General features: G+C 38.7%; 1 protein-coding gene across 1 annotated transcript; it reads left to right on the top strand.

Annotated features, from left to right (window-relative positions):
* The first annotated feature begins 3544 nt into the window (after nt 1–3544).
* On the top strand, nt 3545–17871 carry gdpd1 (glycerophosphodiester phosphodiesterase domain containing 1). Its single transcript, XM_080888641.1, has 11 exons — nt 3545–3724; nt 6346–6495; nt 6898–6940; nt 7280–7415; nt 8991–9036; nt 9233–9354; nt 11113–11202; nt 11544–11677; nt 14365–14424; nt 14637–14688; nt 15672–17871. The coding sequence occupies exons 2-11, from the start codon at nt 6360–6362 to the stop codon at nt 15804–15806; spliced, it is 954 nt and encodes a 317-aa protein (XP_080744767.1). The 5' UTR covers nt 3545–3724; nt 6346–6359; the 3' UTR covers nt 15807–17871.
* The last annotated feature ends 954 nt before the right edge of the window (nt 17872–18825 follow it).

Below are 18825 nucleotides of genomic sequence, written 5' to 3'. Positions count from 1 at the left end.
TTGTCTTGGACATTAATCTCTTTTTATCACAGTGTTAATTTATCACCTGCAGAGCTTAAGGTGGCAGGTCATTGTTAACTGCATTGCAGTCTTCACTTTTGCCATAGTACATCCAGCTCCATGCTATTTAACACACTTATATTGCTACATGTTAGCAGCATCTAGTGGATTGTATTGGACTACTGCAAGCCATACTTGTGTAATTTTATTGTGACATAAGTTGTATTTTTGAATAATCTTCTTCTTTCCTGGCTGCTGCCTTTAGGGGTCGCCACACAGAATCATGCCTCCATCTCACCGTATCACTACGATCCCTCTGTGTGCCCTTCTTTACTAGATCCATGAATCTTCTCTGTGGTCTTCTTCCTGACTGGTGGCTTCATCAGCATCCTTTGTCCAATATATCTACCATCCCTTCTCTGCACATGTCCAAAGCATCTCAGCCGAGCCTCTCAAACCTTTTCTTCAAATTAATCAACCTGAGCTGTCCTGATCTACTCATTACTACTCTTGTCCATCCTGGGTCTTCCTCCTGTCATTTTAGTTGTGCCACTGTCTCCAAACTATACATCATAGCAGATGGTCTCACTACCATCTTGTAAACCTTCCCTTTCACTCTTGCATCCTTCTGACGCAAATCAACCCTAACCCCTTCATCCACTCTGCCTGCACTCTCTTTTACTCCTCTTTTGTGCACTGTGCTAGTTGCTTTGGATGGTTGACCCCTGGAATTTAAACTCATCTACATTTACTACCTTAAATCCATGCATGTTTACCCATATCCCTGTAATTCACAGTGTTGGGCAAGTTACTTTGAAAAAGTAATTAATTATAGTTACTAGTTACTTCTTCAAAAAAAAGTAACTGAGTTACAATATTCTAAAAGTAATTAATTACTTGAAAAGTAACTATTGTGTTACTTTAAAGAAAAATGTTTAACCCTCTGGAGTCCAGGGTGTAACTGGCCATTTTTAACTACTTTTGATTTGACAGTTTATTTGCCTTGTTTGGTATCATTCTTTTCAGCACAACCTCACGTGTCTGAATTTACAGTCATGTTTTCATTTTGACACACCGTATTAACACAATTGATCTAAAATCAGACAAAAAACATAAAACCAGAGTAGAAAAGGTTATATTTTTTACTGTAATAACCACAAACATGTTTAATGAATCATATTTCATAACTTTAAATGCAAATATAAATTGTCAATTTTAAAATCATATGTACAAGTTTTGCAAACAACAAAGTTACTTGCAGCCATTTATCTTTTACCTTTTTAAAAAAATAACCATTCAAACTATTTACAGAACAATCAGCTGTTCTGCATTCAATAAGATGCCACACAAATTATTTGTGCCACTCCAAAAAAATAATTTCTGTCCACTATAAAGAACATCACAGCCTGATACCTGCAGGTCTGACAGCAGCAGCAGTATCACTCCTGTTTTCATTCAACAGTCGCCTCATTGTTCTGACACACAACACAAAACTATCCACAACACTACACACTAACTACACAAGACAAAACATTAACTACACACTCTAAACACACTAAACGTCACAAATCTCACACATCTCAAAACTCGCTCTCTCTCTTTTTCTGCTCTCTCTCTCTCTCTGGCCATCACGCCTAAAACTTCCCCCTCTTCCTAAACAACCAAATGTGATGTTGTATCATTTTTTTTGATTGGTCGACACGAACGGGCTGTTTTTTTGTTTTGTTTTATTATTTTTTGCTCATAAGCAGAGAGTGATTGCTAGCGCTGTCCTTAGACAGTAAACGTGACGAAATTATTGAGGAAAAAACGCCGCGTATATATTGTTTATCATGACTCTAGTTTTACGAGGCCTATCGACACAATTTAAAAGCTAGCATATATCACCTTATTGATTTGTCATCTTGAAGTGGTCGTGTGATTGGCTTACCACGACTACTTTATTCTTCCTCAGTCAAACAGCAGCACCCATGCGATTGTTTTGCCCCATTAGCTCCAGGTGTTGTGCCAAAAAGTGATCGTCGGGCAGATCGTCGGGCTCCCTGCGGGAGCTGCTTAAAGCTGTTGCCAAGTTCTTGCTCAAAGGCGGTTGTTTGATTGTGGAGTCTTTGCCTTATAATATAAAGCACCTCATGACAACTGCTGTTTTGATTTGGCACTATATAAATAAAATTGAATTGAACTCAGTTGAATTGCCTCAGTTGCACGGAAGTAGCAACTGAGGAACTAGCAACGGAACAACTAAGAAGCAGTAAGCTGAAGACAGCTTCAACCATCTGTTTGCTGAAAAATATTTTCTTGTAACGATAAAGGCGTAACGATAGGAATAGTAATTAGTTAGATTACTCGTTACTGAAAAAAGTAACGCCGTTACTTGTAACGCCATTATTCCCATCACTGGTAATTCATGCATGTAAATGAAAGGAAGAAACATTGTTCCATGAGAAATCATGATCAGAAGTCCAATTCCCAGCCACTTTAAGCAAATGAATCACGGTGTGTCTAGTCTGAGCTACAGTGGTATTGAGCATGTACAACTCCCCAAAACAGGAGGTGACATTAACACTCTGCTTTTACACTCTGCATGAACTTTTTAAAATTTTGTATATTGTATATACTGTATGTGACACATTTCAGTTAACTGGGTCAGTGGGTTTGAAATCTTTCTAATCATACAATGCAATAAATAAGGAAACAGGTGTTCTGCTGTGTGCAAAGCCTTAATTTCTTCTTCTGCCTTCCTTCATTTTTCTTCTCTGCAGAGCATACCTCCACCTCTTCAGGCTCTTTTTCACCTCTTCCCTACGCTCACTACATATCACCATGTCGTCTGCAAACATCATACGCCACAGAAACCCCAGCCAGACCTCATGTGCCAACCTGTCCATCACCACTGCAAACAAGAATAGCCTGATGTAATCCTATCCCTGTCTTCAACCCATCTGTCACTCCTACCACAAACCTCACCATTGTCTTGTTGCCCTCATTCATTTGCCGCACCACCCTCACATGCTTTTCTGCCACTCTTGACTTCCTCGTGCAGTACCACATTTCCTCTCCTAGTACCCTATCATATGCCTTCTTTAGACCCACAAAGACACAGTAGACCTCCCTCTGACCTTCTCTGTACTTCCCCATCAACACTCTTTAAGCAAACATCTCATAAGTAGTGTGCTTTCTCAGCATGAAGCCATACCGCTGTCACCTGATTGTCACTTCTTTTTGTAACCTAGCTTCAGACATATTTTTGATTATATCTTCATAGTACCAATTTGATCCCTCTGTAGTTACTACAGCTCTGCATGTCCCTCTTATTTTTAATATTTGCTACCATACACTTCTTTTTTCATAAGCAATAATAGCTTTTAAAACAGTGAATCTAAGACATTTTGTTTAAAAATAGTGTCAACTAATACTTAGGTTTGATGATAACAAAATTAAAAAAAACAAACAAAAACAGTGGACTTTTCTTCGTGACGTTTCAATTTTATTTTGAAATATCCGAGAGGAAGTGAAAATAGTCCCCAAGCCGGAAGTAGCAAAGTGCGCATGGGCACGACAAAGTGGCCGGCTAGTGGTGGTGTTTTGTTTTTTTCCAAGCTCAGTGAGACTGCAGACGAGACGCTAGTTCATCACTTTATCGAACTCGCTTCACACACACGTGGACATCGCTAACTTATTTAACACAACTAAGAACAACAGTCCGAACAATTTGATGACAAAGGTAAGAGGGTCATGTTGTTAGCTCGCCCCTTTCACAGCTAACGTTAGCACAGTTTAGCTGGTGTGCAGTAAGCTGGTTTTAGAGATAATGAATGTCATTGTTGTTATCTGTTACTTAACAGGATTTCCAATGTTGAAAATATGACAGCAGCGTCAACTTTGACTTGAACAAGAAATTAGAGGTTGCAACAAAAAGTAAACAAGCATTTCTCTTTCTCCTATATGTGGAGCTGCTGTTCTGGTAGATCTCTTATCTTTTGGAGCTAGATTTTTCTGATAAAAATATGTGAAGGCATTTTTAATTCCCATTTTCTGTGGGTGGGCTCCCAGCATATGCATCACATCGCTATATTTTGTCTTTTTATTTAAGAAACGCTTTTGATATGTGCTGAATCCTTCATCATTTCTTAGATGTTAATTCTTTTGTCCTTGGATCAGTTATTCACTTGCACTGCTTTTCTCAACTGAAATTATAAAGTATTTCAGTTTTTGGGATAGAGTACCATGTAATAGTAAATTTGTAACACATTTGACAGTATAAGGTACTTCATTGCTACTTCTTTATATCTATTCGTCTTTATAAAATAGGTTTAATGGAAGATGTATTCTGTGCTGGAAATGTAAAAGGCATGAAGGTACCTTTATCCATGTAAAATGTGAACTTGCCCTTTTGGAGTAAGATAATCAGAGCAATATAGGAATGGCTCAATACACCAGCACCTCAGTCAGTTCAACTTTGCCTTTGGTTCTCAGCCTGAAAAGTCTGGCTCATGACTGAAAATGCTTCTTTTGAATTTGCAAAACTGTAAAGAGTCTTACTTGCTTTTCATTAGTCAATTTCACGTAAATATGTGTTTTTTGTTCTGTTTTCCTGCCAACACACCCACCAGTCGAAGCAGATGGCTGCTCATCCCTGAGCCTGGTTGTGCTGGAAGTTTCTTCCTATTAAAAGGCAGTTTTTCCTTCCCGCTGTTGCCAAGTTCTTGCTCAAAGGCGGTTGTTTGATTGTGAAGTCTTTGCCTTATAATATAAAGCACGTCATGACAACTGCTGTTTTGATTTGGCACTATATATAAATAAAATTGAATTGAACTGAATATATGAAAATGGAAAAGATTTTGGATATATGTTTTATTTGTGTCAGTTTTGTTTACAATGTTTTTAACTTTTAAAATGTAAATATACAGACTTTCTTTGACTATGTAGGCTGACGATGTCTCCGCCCAGCCTTTTTTTGTGGGCCTGACCTGCAGCATGTGTTGTTTTGTCATTTAAATAGGAGCTCATGCTCAGCCAGGGGTGTTTTTTGGTTTGTTTTTTTGAGCTTGTAAGGAAGCGTGCTGTAAGTAACTTGCTGTAACTCTGTTTCGTTTGTGTATTTGGGTTCATGTTTTGGTCTAATTTTGTTGTGTCTTGTTTACTGTTTTCCTGTTTTCTTTCTTTCTTTTAACTTAAACTCAAAAATTTAAGTGATGCAAACATTTTTTAGTGAGAGGGCATATTTTCAATTCCTTTAATTCCTAATCAGTATTAACTAGCTTTAGCTGAACAGTGTTTTGAGATTTCACATGTTATTAAGACAAAACTTGCATTTTAGGACCTCACATTTGTACATTTATGGAATTTATTTTAAGAATTGCTCAGCTGGAGATATTAGTGACATACTCAACAATGGTCCATGTAGAGTTCAAATGTTCAGTTTGAACATTATTTGTCTGAGATCTGTGTTTTCCTGCCTTTCCTTTTCTTAGTATTTGATAAACAAAAATGTAGATTATACAGTACTGTGCAAAAGACTTGAGTCACCCCAATTATACTGTGCTTCCAGGGAGCCATACTTTCTTGTAATTTTTAAAGAATTTGTCTTAAGCAATAGTTCTCCCGGCTTTCTGAAGGTCTTTCAAAGTTTTTTGTTTGACATCGGCTGCTTTTTCACTCATTTTCTGTTCAGTCCATGAACCTGGTAATTTTTAGAGAAATGGTTTCTTTTCTTCAGGTACTTAACACTGACCTACGAGTCATTCTAGTCATTCAAAAGGCACCTAACTCAAGGGATTAACTACTGCTGTGTATACAGAAAGCAGGCAACTTTGCAAAGAACCCTTTTTAAATAGTATCTTTAGGTATTTTGTTACCAGCAGCCTGTATGAAAACACATTTTTCCCTCTCATTTCTGTAGCTGAATCCAACGATAACATAGTTTGACAAGCGCAGACATGGGCACCGGCAAAATGATTCTGAAATAGTGAAAAGTTGGTATATGTTGGCACAGTGTGCTGTGTGTCCTTAAAAACAAGAACTAAAAAATCAGAGGAAAGGCTTTGAATATCCTGGAGAACTGTTCCTGAAGACTACTAAGCAAATTATAAGAAAACTTGCTAAAGAAAATCCAGGCTGTGTTAAAGTGTGTTAATCTCTTCATGTATCAATAATTCACTTGACCTATTTCCTGTTATCCTTGCAAAATATGAAGAAAATAGGTTTGTTTTTGTTCAGTGTTTGTGATTAAAAACGTTTGGTGAGTGGGAAAAATGTATCTGCATTAAAAAAAACACACAAAAAACCCCACACATTTATCTGACAGACACAGCCACTGCTAAATGTCTGGTGTTTGTTCTGCAGGGGACTGATAGAAGATGTGTGCTGCTGTGTATGTCCTGTCAACGGTAACGGGCTACGTGCTCACCTCTGCCCTGCTGCTAAAATGCCCAAATCTGTTACATCGAAAGAAGCGAGAGACTTTTGTCAGCAAGCACATTTCTCACCGTGGAGGTAGGTCACCAGTTTTCTTTCTTAAGAACAGCCCTTGACTTAAAAGGTAAAAGGTGCCACTTAATCCCAACTTACTTTGCTTCTTTTAGGTCCCACTAACAGCTAGTTACTTACTCACGGGTAAAAACAGGTTTGTTATTCAGGGTTTTGACTGTCACATTTCTCTTCTATAGTTTTGATCCTATAACCATCTATTTGTTACTGGGCAGTAGTTGCAGAAATGAGTTAAAGATAAAAATTAGAAAAACTTACACATGAACCACAAGCAAAATATCAGAAACCCCCCGCCCCCCGAGAAGATACTTGTTATGCCCACATCTGGAGTGAAGGCACTCTTTCAGACATGTGTTTCACAGCAAAGCAGGTAAAAAGAAATCTGAGTTTTTATTTTTCCGATTTCAGGGGCAGGTGAAAATCTGGAAAACACTATGATGGCTTTCAAGCAGTGAGTAGAAACTTCAAAGTCATAAGACACAGCTCTTTCTTTGGGATTTGCACTTGTGACTGTGGACGGTGTGTGTCATCTGAGATGTTGTCTTAGTTCTTTTACCCACAATCGAGCTTGTGAATTGGTGCAATATGTACAGTAACTGTTCGTGTAAAAGATAACCTTGTGGTTCTCCTTTGTTTGATTAGTTAATCAGACAAGAGGTGGACTGTTTTATGCATTTATTGAATCTGTGTGTGCTATACTGCATGGTTAGGGTCCAAATTTCAATGCTAATGCTTGTGTGCTTGAGATTGCGGCTGAGTCTATATGCGTACTGTGTGTCGGATCGTGCAGCGCTGTGGATGTCGGCACAGATATGCTGGAGCTGGACTGCCACCTGACAAAAGATGAACAGGTGGTGGTTTCACATGATGGCGATTTGCAGAGGACCTGCGGCATCGACACCAACATCTCCGATGTGACCTACGCTGTAAGTTTGAACTGAAGCCACTTTCAAATCTCTTCTCATCATTGATCAAGCGCTGTGCATGTTTAATTCTTTGCATGAAAAAAATTACAAATATAACACTGAATTTTAATTTTACATATATGGCAAAGAGCTCGGTCAGACAGAAGTGTCGTGAACTAATTTTTATTTATTTATTTATTTATTCATTGAGAATTCAAACAAAATTTACATAAATTCAGTTGTTTTTAAAAGTCATTAAAGATCATTCCACCCTGGAAAAACAACAGTTGAAAGGAATCATTAAAAGCCCCAAATCATCATGACACTCATGCTCATCATGATTGGGTTGAAACGTCTGACCACAACTGTGAATGTGGTTTGTGTTTAGACATGATATGAGCTTTGATGGATCATGCGCCTTGATCAGGGGAGGTCAAAAACAAGTCATCTGATTACGTCACGTGATTTTAAAAAACTCTTATCCAGCTACATTCCTTGTGAGTAACTTAGGATTTTGGCTAAGCTCTGCTCTCCTCTTTAAACATTTGGTAGTCTACACATTTAATGCTTATTGGAAAAAAAAAATGCTTTTGTCTTGCAAAGAAGCCTTACAACATTAAACTGAAGTATTTTTGTGTGTTTGTAGAGGTTCTTGGGTCAGAGATCCCATCTACAAGTTAAATTTTATATTTTGGAACTGAAGATGAGGCTTAGTGGGTTTTAATGGTCTTTGGCCTTGTTGTAGACATAAGCACAGACCTTGGTGTCCAGTAAGGTTAGACTCATGAACTTTAGTGGCTAGTACTCTTGAAGGAGTAGAACTTATAAATCAGCATAAATATCCAGATACAGTGATCCTAAGAGTATTTCCCATATATGGAATAAATAAAGTACTTCTTATCTTTACTGATCTCATCTAAACAATGATACCAGCCTTCCTGACTGATGGCTGGCTGTTGGCAAATAAAATGAAAAACACCAGTGTCAGTGGTTTATATGGTGTGTTACTTTACAGTATATATAAATCACATCAATCTGTGCTTAAACAAATGAAAAAGAAGGTGGAGGTAAGATTGAAGTTGTCTTATATAAAGAATATTTCTCTGTTTCTCCTGCACAAAAGAGGTAACAAAGAAATCAATATATATTTAAAACAACAAGACACTAAAATATGGGCTTCAGTTATTGGCCAGAGTATTATTTTAAACATTTATTAACATTCTTATTGACTCTTTTTATTCTTGTTCTTAAAAAATCTTTCAGTTAATATGCATGAACAACATTTCTGAAATCCCTACAAAGACAATAAAAAAACACCCAGTATACTCAAACAAATTATTGTCATCATTTGCTTTGATGGAACAGGAAACAGTTGTTCCTGCCATAAATAAAAACACATTTTAGTGACTTGTGCAACGGTCAGATTTAAAGGTTTGTCTGCAGAGGATTTTCAGATTTCACAGCTGACCTCGGAAGTCTTAAGTTTGGGAATGGCTGCTCTAGAGAAAACTATATCAGAAATCCTGGATTTATTTTGAGCATGACTGCTTTGTTTCCAGAAGCTCTGAAGTTGTGTCTGTCGTGCTTTCTTTGCAGGAACTCCCTCCATACCTCTGCAGGCTGGGTGTAACCTTTCAGCGAGGTGAGCATCACGTATCCGTCACTTGTGTAATTACCACGAAGCAACGTATTTATTCAATAGGTGACACAAATCGACATTTTAGGTTATAACAGTTGACAGCTGACGGGCAGAAAATTACCGCTAAAAATACAAGTGCGCACAACCCGGCGTCTAATCTGAAGCTGATGGTGTTTTTAACCTGTCCTTGTCTGTGCAGAGTGCTTCTGCGAAGGAGGAGAGGACAAACGCATCCCTCTCCTCAGGGATGTGTTTGACGCATTTCCCAACACTCCTGTTAACATTGACATCAAGGTTAACAATGACACGCTCATCAAGAAGGTGTGTGTGTGTGTGTTTGTCTGTGTGTGTGTTTGTCTGTGTGTGTATCTCCTGTTTTTATTCTTTCAGTTCTCTGACCCCTGACTGAAACTTGCTTTACTGTGTTGATGACATGCAGCTTGTGGTTATTTCCTTGTGCAGGAAACAGTGTACAGTTAGCCTTATAGCTTTTTGGACAGTGACACCATTTTTGTAGTGTTGCCTCTGTACGTCACTTTAGTGGATTTTAGATCAAACTGCAGTTTTAATTCGTGTTTTTTGGAAAAATTTGTATTAAAACATTTTAGGAATTGCAGCCATTTTTATACATAGTTGATTTTCAGTGGCTCAAAATGAACTGGACAAACTAACATCATTTTAGATTGTTTTAATACTTCAGTCAGTGACTGCCTGGAGTCCAGAACCCATAAACATCACCAAATGCTGTGTTTTGTCCCTTAAAATGCTCTTCTAGGCCTTTACTGCCTCTGCCTTCAGTTGCTGCCTGTCTGTGGGTCTTCTGTCACTGTTGTCTTTGGTTATTGAAAAACAGGCACCTTTGAGTTGGGATCAGGTCACTGACTTTAAAGAATATCTAATTTCTTTTCATTGAGAAACTCTTGGTTAGCTTTTACAGGATGCTTTACGTCATTATCACTTTGTACTGTGAAACACTAACCGATCAGTTTTGGAGCCTCAGGCTGAATCTGAGAAAAGAGTACATGCCTGTACATTTTACAGTTCATCATGCTGCTGCTCTCAGCCATTACGTCATCAATAAACACCAGTGACCCGATTTCACTGGGAGCCATAACACTACCTCCGCCGTCCTTGAGTTGTTCTTTCCTTCTTCATACTTTTTGCAAGTTCAGCACTTGGACTCAAATGCAGATTTTGTGTCTCTGGTGGAATCACGAGGGACATCTCATCACCTGTTCACTTACTTTTAGGCTACTGGAGAAGGCAGTGTTTAAAAATGGCTATAATTCCAAACGGTGAACTCTTTCTCCCATAAAGATGAAATTTGGCCTCCCCTGTACACTAATGATGGGTTTTGACACCTATTATGTATTAATAAAAACGTGTTTTGACATTAATTAGAATAATTTCCAGGTTTTTCCAAGATGCACACCCAGTCATTTTGTCCTGGAAGCAGGCCTGCAATGTGACAGAGAAGAGCTTCAAGGATTACTTCTAGTGGGCTTTCAGGGAGTAATGAGTTAATGCAATGCTTTTGTTAAGACTCCTGAATTAGGGCTGAAGTCGCCGCTTCAATCATATCTTGATTTAAAATAAGCTGTGATGACAACTAAAAAAAATGTACCCTTGTCCGAAAATGTATCGACTTAACAGCCTGTTTAAGAAAAAAAAAGTCCTCCATAGTTACAAAGCCCATGGTGCCTAGTAAAGGAAAGGAAAGTGAAGCATTTCCTAAAGTACGATGGTTAGATAACCAAGACTGAGATATGTTTTTAAGTCCCTTTTATTTGTCTGTCACCACAATCATGCATAAAGTAACAGTACAAACCTGATGAAGAGGGGAGAAAATGTAGACAGAGGAATAACCTGTTCAGATCCTGAACTGATCTAATTTAAGAGGACGTTGGCCTTGTTATTGGGACTCTGCCCTCCAAGTGTCCGTCTAGAGACTTTACGAGTTTTGCCGCCGTCTTTTCATCAAAAAACTAATTCTAAGTTTTAAATATTGGCAACAGGACAGAGCAAAAGCAAGAGAAAATGTTCTGTTTCATAGTTTCATTGAGTTTTCAATCCTTGCAGGTCTCCGAGCTGGTCGTGAAGTATGACCGAGCGCATCTGACTGTCTGGGGCAACGCCAGCAACCAGATTGTGAGAAAGTGTTACAAAGAGGTACGTTTATATGCTGCTTCACATTACTTTGGTGAAATGTGTGTAGCTATTTATAAAATTTGTTGTTATGAAATTACAGAATTTCATAACAACAAAGGAATAACCTGCTACCAGCAGGCCTACAGGAAAAGTGCTCAATCTGTCCCATATAGCAGTATTTTAAATGCACTTCTTTGTGGAATCACTATTCATCTTTTTGTCATGTTTCTAAAAATGTTCAGACCCTTTGAGGGAGTTTTAGAGGAAACACTTTTATCGTCATACTCCATCATCATCCTCTTCGGTGAATAAAAATGACTTGGAACTGCTTGTAAGTCTGGTCTGGTTGGTTGTTTTTGCAGAACCCTCATATTCCAGTGTTGTTCAGCTTGCCCAGAGTGTTGCAGCTGTTAGGCCTCTTCTACACCGGCCTCCTGCCCTTTGTTCCAATCAAGGAGCAGTTCCTGGAGATCCCCATGCCCTCCATTATCACCAAGTAAGTGCAATACAAATAAGCTCAAAGGCCACTTTATTAGGTACGCCTGTTAATACAAATATCTAATCATCCAAACACATTACACCAACTGAATGCATGTAGAAATCATCAAGAAGACCTGCTGACATTCGAATAAGTCTCTCTACGCTCTGGACTGATGACAGTTGAGAGGCTGTTTGGTATTCTGACAGGGCAGTGAGCACACAGGGAGGTGGATTTGCATCCACTACAGTGAGCAAATAGAAATATATTTGAGTTTCCTTCACACACAGTCACGCACCCAAATCACTTGCACTTTGTTGTTCATGTAACCAAATACTAGTAATAAGCTCTATGGACACTTTATTAGGTACACCTGTTCTGATGCAGTGATTTGCTGCCAATCATGTGACAGTATAACAGTATAAGCAGTATAATGCAAAGCTCAGATTATCTCAAACTTCTTGAACTTGGCAGTTAGTTCTCTGCTCTCAGACGGCCTCCACAGTCATCAGATCTCAGTCCGGCAGAGCATCTTTGAGATGTGGTGGAACGAAAAATTCCCAGTATGGATGTGCAGCCGACAAATCTGCTGCTGCCATGGGATGCTATCTGAGGGTCGTTTACATGACCTTGTTGAATCTATGACATAAAGAATTAAGGTAGTTCTGAAGGAAACAGGGAGGCCTACCAAATACTAGCAAGGTGTGCCTAATAAAGTGGCCAGGGAATGTGGTGGGGAAGATGGCAGTCGACTGGACCAGCGCAGACATGCTGCAGGACCGGATGCGCTGTCTACACCGGCTCTCTCTTACCCTTTACCCGCCCCTGTTGCTTGTCTTGTGTTTCTATGGTGTATTGATAGTCATGTGCTTTTGTGCTGAGGTGTTTTTTCTGTTATCAAACTGTTCTCCCACTAGGAGCTCAGTCTGAGTGGAGTTTTTTTTCTCCTCCTCTTACCTCATGTTATGTATTTTCGTTGTTTTTTTCCTATCAGCCTACCTTTCTGACATGTCTCCCCAATGTGATGTTTGTGTAAAGTTGGTCAGAAGGTTCCTTTGTAAGTGCGCATGCGCCATTAGCGTGCTGCCTGCTGTAACCCTAATTTCCTTCGGGATTAATAAAGTCAACTATTATGCATGCAGAGAATATGCATGTTCTTTTTGTTTTCATATTATAATTTATATTTAATTGTGTTGTGGTTTGCAGTGTTTTGTGTTGTTTTCACTTTAAATTTGTAAAAGGAAAAAGCTGAAAATTTAAATAGTTAAAAGTTGAAATGTGAATAGTTGATTTTTGTATTATAGGATTTATTTATTACATTTTATGTGGAGTGAATAAATAAAAGTATATTTACGGTGGCCCCTAGAGACAAAGCACGTACAAACTTCAAATCACATACGAACTCTGAAGCATGTACAAACTCCAAAACACGTAAAAACACGTACAAACTCCGAAGCACGTAAAAACTCAGAAGCACATAAAAACTCAAAACACGTACAAAAGACAACAGAAGTGCTCCAGGATGCTGGGCGCAGTGTTGCGCTTTTGTTATCTGGTGGCTACACAAGCCAGCAAGTACCAACGACCGGATTTGGTGTGTGGTAGTAACAGGTAAATGAACTTTTTTTTAAATTATTTGAATATATATGAGTGCCTGTGTATAAATACACAAACAATACACACATGCTTTCAATTGTGTAATTTAAGTGATCTAGTAGCTCTGCTTTGGAAGTTCAGTTCATGCTAGAAATGTGTTTTGGAGTTTGTACGTGTTTTGTCTCTAGGGGCCACCGCATATATTTATATATAAACATATATAAATAAAACCACTTTTTTTTTTTTTTTTTTACGTTAGTAATTCCTTTTGTGCATAATTTTATATTATTGTTAATAATAAATTAATTAAAGCAACAAAACAACCTGAAGAGCCGGTTCGGAGCCGAAAGAGCCGGCTCATTTTAGTGAGCCGAACCGAAAGAGCCGGATCTCTAAAAAGAGCCGGAAATCCCATCACTACTGTGTAAGCGTCAGGACGTGGAGTAAACCTCTGGAGGAGTCTTCATTAGCTGGGCCTTGTTTTTGGATAACATATACGGACTTGTTTGTTGTTTCCTCCAAATTACAGAAGTTTAGACAAAGGGGATTCCAACTTTAATAACTTTTATTACTCAGGCAAGAAAATAATTTAAACTTTAACTTTGAATTGGGGCTTTAAAGCCTTTTCACAGTACCTGGCTCAGATTCACTCCCCTGGCTGCGCTGGTGTCCTTTCTGTCTCTGTTATCTGCCTGAAGGATGATCTTTGAAAGATGAACTCACTCACTAATTAGGTCATTAGAAGAAACGTTTGCGTAGCTTGGCCTTGTGAAATGTGTGCTAGTGGATCATGGTCAAAGAGCAGATTATTCTTACCCCAACGCTCATTAAGGATTAACAGAATTTTTTTTATTGCACTTCTAAAGTGTGAAGTTCTTGCTTTAAGACTGCAACCATAAATTGTGTTTATTAAGAGATCGACTTGATTTCTTGTGCATATTTAAACACACTGATTTATTAATTTTCTTGGGTAGATTTCAGAAATTTCCTAAAAATATGTTGTCATGCTGTTATAGCATCAAACAAGTGCCCTTTGTTTTTGTTGTTTGTTTGTTTTTGTTTTTTTTACCATTTTTAATTATTTTACTTTTGTGTGTGAACTTTTTCAGACTGCAGGATCCCAGCAGGTTAACTAGAGGTCAGCGATTTATCGCCTGGCTGGCAGACACGTAAGTCGCTTTCTCCTCCAAAAATGTAAAATCTCTTTGATTTTTGTGGTTGAATCAGCAGAAAGTTCAACAAAAGATAAACCTGCAGCAGCACTAGGCTTTTTTTTTGTATTTCTCTGTGTTACTGAGATGTAGCTGTGCGATCATGATTAACATAGAAAGGATTTACAGTCACACACCTCAGCTGATTAGTGTTTATTTTTCTCTTGCAGTTTGCTGATGAGGAAAGCTCTTTTTGACCATTTAACAGCTCGGGGAATTCAGGTAAAACTGCAGTTCCTTTAAAATTAAGTTGATTCAGGTTCCTGTGAGGAACCGTTGGCCAGTAAATGAGGAGCTATGGAAGTGTTTTAGAGGTTAGAATGGATGGCTGGTTCATTGGAACTTCCTTACCTGATTACATGGATACAAAAGTCTTCCTGTTGTAGCATGTTTTTCCTTTTCTTTGGTCTCAGTCTCTATGGTCACTTAGCCTGTGGTAGCGATAGGCAGATGGCACATCTTCTGGCAAGTTTTTATTTGCAGTCCTGGAACAATTTCCAAGATTGGTTGACGTAAAGGGGATGGTTGCGCGTTGGTCTTAATCAGAGCCTACGCACAGGTTTGTATGTTGTACTTGAGTACTGTCACCAGGGGGCAGTGTCACAAACAACCAGCCAGCCACAAACAATGCTAACTGAGGGTTTTTTGTGCTTCCTGGCTTTCAAGCTACACACAGCATCATCCCCATGGTCTTTTATAGTACTGTGCACTTGTATGTCTGCACAGGTTAATAACTGAAAAGCAAGATAAAATGGTAGTTTCATGAATCCCACATTAAAAACCATGGTTTAGTCCTAGTGCATGTATGGAGGAGGTCAAGAGGTACAACACTGAGAGTTTACAGCCATCTGTAAAACATGGCAGTGTGGGATCATGTTGACAGAGAATAGAGCAAACGGTGGCCAACATCCAAAGAAGAGCTTTGAATGTCCTTCAAGAAGCCGGGAGAACTGTTCCTGAAGACTGCTACTACTACTGTCACCACTTTCCGTGTGGCTTGTTTTGCTCCAACAGTGTGTAAAACTTTTGTAAAAGGCCAGAACTAAGCCTGTGTGTGTGTGTGTTGTAGTTACACTGTGGTTAAAAGCAGTTACTGGAAAGGTTCCTACCAGATCAAATATAGACTAGAGTACAGAAACATTCCTGTGTGTGACAGCCTCTGACCGCGTGTGTATTAACTGTACAAATCCCTCATGTGGTTTCAGGTGTACATTTGGGTGCTGAATGACGAGGATGACTTTCAGAGGGCGTTTGATTTGGGAGCCACGGGAGTTATGACAGATTTTCCCACCAAGCTTAAAGACTTCATGGACAGGAACAGCCTTTCCAAAGCGGAGTGACCTGCCAAAATCTACCTCACCCCACCTCTCACCAGTGATTATCCTTCAGGGCCACTGACCTGCCAGACCAGCCTCCAACATACACCCGCTTTTACTGCAGGCATTCCAGCACAGCTACTCTCACACTGTGTTTTACAGTCTGTAGGAACTCCAACATGCTCTGTATTAGGAACCGCGTGTTGTACATGTAGTGGTAGCACATACTCCTGTTTTTCATTACTCATACTAAACAGTGTGATCATATTAGAGCTTGACTGATATTGGGCCCCGTCACAGAGACAGTATATCGCCACAGGCTTACAGATTTTCTGATATGACCCAAAATGAAAACGTATTTGGGTAATTTGGTTTACAATCCTCTCAGCAATGACTGCAGCAGATGGCGGTGCAGTCATGCGATGTCTTCACAGTAAGTTGGTAAGTTACGACTGAAGTATATTTCGAAAAAGTTAATAAGAATTGTTGCCATTATAACACAAATATACTGCATGCATTTACAATATTTTAGATGCATAAATGATGAAATCTGAATGTTTTCTTTTAGTCACAAAAAATCCTGGCTCATTATTATTAGTAGTAGTATTATTAGAATTATCCATGGTGCGTTCGCTTGCACACACATGCACAAACATACCCATATAACAGTATGATATTTCTGCTAGGAGCACACACTTAATTGAAACCACTGAATTTTTTTTTACAAAGAGCTAAAAATGCCACTGAAATATTGTGCTTTTAAGTTTCATCAGTCTCAGATGCCATAATAGATTCATGGTCCTTGACATGACACTTTCTGTAAGGGTTTACTTGCGCAAAGTCGATCCTTTTTGATGCTTTCAAGTTAGTTTGCAGTATTACTGCATCATGCTAGGGGTAATGTGCAAGCACCAGCAGATGCAGCTCGATGATGTCATGTTATTTTCGACTTGTTTCATATATATATATATATATATATATATTTATATACATTCTTTGCACACTGTAATTTGCCACGTCTAAGCAGTGGTGAAACATTTTTTCCCAAAATGCAGTCAAACAAAACAAAGATTCTCCACTACATTAAATATTATTTGATGCACCAGGTGAGGACATTCAGACGGATTAATTTCAGCTGTGCGCCGCACTGTAAAAACCACTGTCCTATATGCTGTGTCTCATGTTTCTGTTATTGTTTAGTGTCTAGATTTTTTTTCTCATTGTTTTGGCTCATTATTATTATTTTGATCAGCCTTTTGATCAGATAAAATAATAGAGGCATACACTGCCTGTTTTATGAGGAATTTTGCACAAAATAGGAAACCTTATCTGGTTTCTTTTACCTGTGTCAGTGTGATTGCAATCAGCATTGAACTTTATATGACATATGTGTATATGTAAAATATTTTACAGCCTAGTATAAGCAGTGATGCAGACTGATCGCTTTACTGCACTCATTTAAAATTCAAATGTGTTAATGAAAGTAGTTTACACATAGTTCCTTGCTTTAATATACAAATATCGTTAGCTTCATAGCATAAGTGCCTAAGTCATTTTTTGGTCAAATTGAGATTTTTGCCTAACTTTACTCCCCTACCACTGCTGCATCATCCTGTCCGTCTGCCTATGTCATTGGCCAAAAATGACTTAGGCAATTATGCTATCAAGCTAACGATATATGAAATGTTATGATGCTCGGTGGCGGTCTCTAATCGAATGAATGTGGTTTTGGCTGAATGTACTGTACGTTGTTTGGGATTTTTGCAGTCAAAACAATGTTAGGTTTGTTGTGGGGCATTTTAAATCACTTATGTGTGATGTTTTACACTGTTTTTACAAATGTTCTTGAAGATTTCTTTTAGAGACTTGATCCAACAATCACATTACAAGTACTGGGATTTTTCTTATTATACTACTTGTGCTGTCCTCAGTGTACTTTTATTTTGCATGTTTAAAGCTGTTGTGTGTGTTGAACTGAACTTTTTTGGGCTCATCTTTAGATTTGATTTGCCGAGAGCAATTTTTTGTATCTGTATCAATAAACACTGTATGTACATCATTATATAAAAGTGGTATTTGTCGTTTTTTAGGGTTGTGTTATGTCACAGTTTATGTAACTGGCAGGAGGTGGCGCTGCAAACTAAAACGACGTCAGAAGTTTTTACTGTCGCAAAAAGTTAATGATGCCGGACATGTTGAAATAATAATTTCCTACTTTTTCACAAGAACAGGTGATGCCTTCGCTGTGTTGTCCTGCTCGAGGCAGCTTCATTAAACAATATTTGCAGGTAGCTGAACTGCTTTCTAGAGAATTCATTTAGAAAAAAAACCCCCGTTAGAATCCGGAAAGATCATTGGTTCATCGTTTCTACTCTTGACCAATCAACACGGTGTTGCTATGCTTCATCTGTTCACTGATTGGCCGATAAGCCTGTCATTTATTCATCAAGCCTTAAGGACAAGTGTGATTTGTAGTGATGGGCAGATGAAGCCCCATGAAGCACTGAAGCTTTTCATCCAATTGGTTCACCCCAACGCGAAGCTTCATGAAGCTTCATTTGCTCTAGCAGGACACCTACTGGACGTAAAAATAATAGCTGGCATGAATTTGAAGAGTGTGGCATTTTGCACACAGCCTGTAAATGTCAACAACAAAAGGAGTGTGTAAAACACCTATAGTGTAGTGATGGCAGTATACTGTGTATATTTATGCTGGCAGTATGGAAAATGATTATTTGCGGCAAAGTTCGAACCGCTTCATGAACCAGTCACGTGGTACAGCCGGGCAGCGAGGCTTCGGACGTCATCATTTTCAGCTCCTCCCATAAATGAAGCAAGCCTCGATACGCGCTTCGCGGAAACGCCCCCTCCATTACTCGACACACGCTCCGAAGCCTCGATACAGAACGTCCCATCACTAGTGATTTGGGACCAAGAGTATCAACTCAAGATGATTCCCGTTTTTTCAGAGTTTGTGTTTTCCAGTTTTGCAATTTGGATATTACTAATTGCACTGCAAATAAGTAGAACATCTAAGTTTTAC

Source organism: Rhamphochromis sp. 'chilingali' (genome assembly GCF_963969265.1).
Source record: "Rhamphochromis sp. 'chilingali' genome assembly, chromosome: 8".
NCBI lineage: Eukaryota > Metazoa > Chordata > Actinopteri > Cichliformes > Cichlidae > Rhamphochromis > Rhamphochromis sp. 'chilingali'.
The sequence above is the reverse complement of the archived record's forward strand: the minus strand, read 5'-3'. Positions and strand labels throughout refer to the sequence as shown.